General features: G+C 43.2%; 1 protein-coding gene across 1 annotated transcript; it reads right to left on the reverse strand.

Annotated features, from left to right (window-relative positions):
* Positions 1-209: 209 nt before the first annotated feature.
* On the reverse strand, positions 210-1,023 carry LOC139259983 (gamma-crystallin S-1-like; the record flags this gene model as incomplete). Its single annotated transcript, XM_070876001.1, has 2 exons — positions 210-485; positions 775-1,023. Coding segments are annotated over 2 exons (525 nt in total), but the record flags the coding sequence as incomplete, so codon positions are not given.
* Positions 1,024-4,282: the final 3,259 nt, after the last annotated feature.

The raw sequence follows: 4,282 nt of genomic DNA on the forward strand, positions 1-4,282 counted from the left end.
TCCTAAATATGCATTTATTGACTTGAAATATATTCATTAGTTGAGATAAAATGCTGAACATAAGACTCTAACCCTGAGATTTCCATGAGATTTCTACTGATTTCCACACAATCCAAAAATAAATGAATAAAGATGTTTGTCAAGTATAGGAGATTTTATTAATTTCAAGAGTATTTCAGAAAGACAAAACCATGATTTTCAAGAACAATCTAGAAGTCCCTCATGCGCCTGAAAGATCCGACAGTTGAGTTGTAGCCGCCCCAGTCACTGAATCTCCTGTATTCACCGGGTCTCATGAAGTACTGTCGGCCTCTGTAGTTGGGTTGTTCATAGAAGTTCCAGTAACCGTCCATCACATGGCAGGAGTGAATGTCACGGTAACGGAAACGATCGTAGACAGATGGACAGTCATCCATGAATTCCATCATCTGTCCTCCAAAGTCAGGCCTCTCGTAAATCTTCATTCTATAGTTTCCACCTCGGTACTGGAATAGAAATAAAATTATGTTTTTCATTAATCTATAAATCTTCAGTGTCTAGAAATATATCTTTTCCTGGTGAGAAGGATTTAGATCAACAGACAGACAGTTCAATAACATGTATTTCCTAGTTTGAGAAATTATTAATTTACCAACCTCTATCTTTCCTCAGATCATCTTTTACGAGGATGCTAACTGAAATTACTAAATCCAGCAGCTGGAGTTGTTCAGCATGGTATTCATTTACTAGATCTCAATTGGTTTAAAACAAATTAACCAGCAAATTATAACTTACATGTGGGTAAGTGCGACATGACCTGATGTTGTCATTGAATCCCATCCAGCGTTGGTAGTCAGGATATTCTCCCCTGCTCAGAACATACTGGTATCCCATGTAATTGGGTTTTTCATACCCCACCCACCAGTCACTCTCCACACGGATGGAGTTACAGCGGCTGAAGTAAGGGGACAGGTCAGCACAGTCAGTATTGCACTCGTAGTGCCGACCCTGGAAGTTCCTGTCCTCGTAAAAGATGATCTGTGGAAAGATAGAGGTTTGTAAATTAATATGTTATCAAACTAGGAGATACGAAATGAAGAATTCTAATACAATGTGTAATATCTGAGCTGTCCTTGCCTTTCCCATTTTGAGCTCACAGTTAGCTTAGTAACTGACTGAATGTTTCACTGTTTCACACAGCGTGGTATTTATACACTGGGCAGAAAGGCCTCCCTGGGCTGTACTTTTGTTATTCTAATGGTTCAGGACTGAAAATCAGCAAAAACCAACATTACACATGTTCCATTTATTGTAGAAAAACACCTGAAAGACTCCTGATGTGTCATTGATTCTTTCCCTTTTGCCGTCATGTCACTTTAATTGTTGTTTGAACATAACAGTTCTGGAACAGTCACAGCTCTAAAATCACACAGTTCTGTTCCAAATAGTTTGGTATTTTTCTCCTCCACACTCATCTCCAACAACATGTGCGAGGAGCTCATGAACTTCCTTGTCACTAAAGTTGAGAAGATAGGTTCATCAGTGTCTGCCGCTTCACTCCCTCCACCCAGCCCACTGGGCCAAACTTCAACTAAGGTTCCCCTGCCCTAGCCCTGAACTCACATTTTCTATTGTTTCTCCCCAACCTGCTCTCATGCCCTCTCCAAGCTGAGCTTGTCCATGAGACCCACTTACAGCTCCCTCAACCCTATTCCCAAAAAACTGTTGACCACGCATCTCCACTTGTGGCCCCTATGTTAGCTGATATTGTTAACAGTTCTCTCTCCTCAGGTATTGCCTCCTCCCGTTCAAATCTGCTGTCATCACCACCCCCCCTCAAAAAATCCATCCCTGACCCCTCTACCATTGCAAATTACCACCCAATCTCTAATCTCCAACCTCCCTTTCCACTCCAAAGTCTGTGAATGTGCTGTCGCTTTCCAAATCCAAGCTCCCTTTTCCTGGAACTCCATGTTTGAATCCCTCTAATCAGTTATCCACACCTGCCACAGTACTGAAACAGCACTTATGAAAGACACAAATTACATCCTATATGACTCTGCCTGTGGCAAACTATCCCTCCTCATCCTCCTCAACCTGTCTGCAGCCTTTGACACGGTTGACCACACCATCCTCCTGCGATGCCTCTCCTCCATCGTCCAGGTGGGTGGGGCTTCACTCGCCTCCTTCCATTCGTATCTATCCAGTTGTAGTCAGACAATTACATTCAGTGGCTTCCCTTCCCGACCCACACCGTTACCAAGGATCTATCCTGTCTCCCTCCTATTTCTCATCGACCTCAGTGACATCTCCCAAAAATGCGACGTCAGATTCCACATGTAAGCTGACGACAACCAGCTCTACCTTACCACCATCTCTCTCAACCAGTCCACTTTCTCTAATTTGTCACATTTCTTGAACGACATCCAGTAGTTCCATTAAACTAAATATTGAGAAGACCAAAGCCATTGTCTTCAGTCCCCACCACAAACTCTGTTCCCTGGCCACCGACTCCATCACTCCACCATGCAACTCGGTGTCTGAGGGTGAACCAGACTGTCTGCAACATTGCCGGCCATGCCTTCAGCTGTCTAGACCCTAAGCTCTGGAATTCCTTCCCTAAACCTCTCCATCTCTCTACCTCATTTTCCTTCTTTAAGACATTCTTTTAAACCTATCTCTTTGAGCAAGCTTTTGGTCATCTGCCCTAATATCTCCAAAAGTGGCTCGGTGTCAAATGTTATTTGATACCACTCCTGCGAAGCGCCTTGGTACGTTTTACTACAGTAACGGCACTATATAAATACCAGTTATTGTTGTTATTGTTGTGTAATTATCTGGTTCTTCTCCCAAACTGTCCAAGGTAAAGACATACTTATCTCGAGCATGTCACTTTGATTATGGCCTTGTACACATCATTTTGAGTTTAGTTTCCAGATTGTCCCAGTGCTCCCTCTCAAAATCCTTCATGCAATGACATCATGGCAGACATCAATCTGCTGATACTATTTCCTTCATGTGTTGCCATATTTTGGGTGGTGTTTATTAACATTAATTACACACCATACTTGGTTCATGTATTTTAAGAGTCTTACATATCAATGAGCTGTACCCTTTTTTTGTTTTAAATTTCAGGACAATTACTAGGAATATTAGAATAGGTAAAATGTGGAAAACAGTGACAGGGATCGAACGTATCTATTACCTGTGTTTATACTGAGGGCAAAGGTTAAAGGCCAGATATGTAGGTAGGTCCCCTTGGATAAAGATGTTGGTAAAGGACCAGGAAATAATAGAATTTAGCAAAAGTTTGGGGCTAGTCTTTCCACTGATGATCGTCATCCATCACCCATATAGGCAGGCTATCGCCCATTTTAGCTTAAAAGTGGAAAGTTGGGCCAGAACATCGCCCACTAATCACCGGCCCAACCTTCGGCACACATGAATCTGCTATCGCCGAGGTAATTGCCCACTGCAACATTCGCCACATCACCCACACATCGCCGGACTGATCACTCGCCGAGAAGATCGCTGGAGATCGCTGGAGAAAAGCTGCTCCCAGTTGGCACAACTCGGCAGAACTCGGCACTACATTTTGAACATCAGAGGAACTGAAAGAGGCTGCTTCAACAAGGGGCTTCTGAGGAGAATTAATTTGTGAGTGATTTTAAGGGCCAATTGACTCTTGGCAATCATCTGATCACATTGCTGTGTATTGAGGACAAATTTAGGGCATTATAGTGATTTATTGTGTGTAATTTCTCTATAGCAACATAGAAACATAGAAGATCGGTGCAGGAGTAGGCCATTCGCCCTTCTAGCCTGCACCGCCATTCAGTGAGTTCATGGCTGAACATGCAACTTCAGTACCCTATTCCTGCTTTCTCACCATACCCCTTGATCCCCCTCGTAATAAGGACTTCATCTAACTCCTTTTTGAATATATTTAGTGAATTGGCCTCAACAACTTTCTGTGGTAGAGAATTCCACAGGTTCACCACTCTCTGGGTGAAGAAATTCCTCCTCATCTTGGTCCTAAATGGCTTACCCCTTATCCTTAGACTGTGTCCCCTGGTTCTGAACTTCCCCAACATTGGGAACATTCTTCCTGCATTTAACCTGTCTAACCCCGTCAGAATTTTAAACGTTTCTATGAGGTCCCCTCTCATTCTTCTGAACTCCAGTGAATACAAGCCCAGTTGATCCAGTCTTTCTTGATAGGTCAGTTCTGCCATCCCGGGAATCAGTCTGTGAACCTTCGCTGCACTCCCTCAATAGCAAGAATGTCCTTCCTCAGGTTAGG

This window comes from Pristiophorus japonicus, chromosome 3 (assembly GCF_044704955.1).
Source record: "Pristiophorus japonicus isolate sPriJap1 chromosome 3, sPriJap1.hap1, whole genome shotgun sequence".
Classification (NCBI taxonomy): domain Eukaryota; kingdom Metazoa; phylum Chordata; class Chondrichthyes; family Pristiophoridae; genus Pristiophorus; species Pristiophorus japonicus.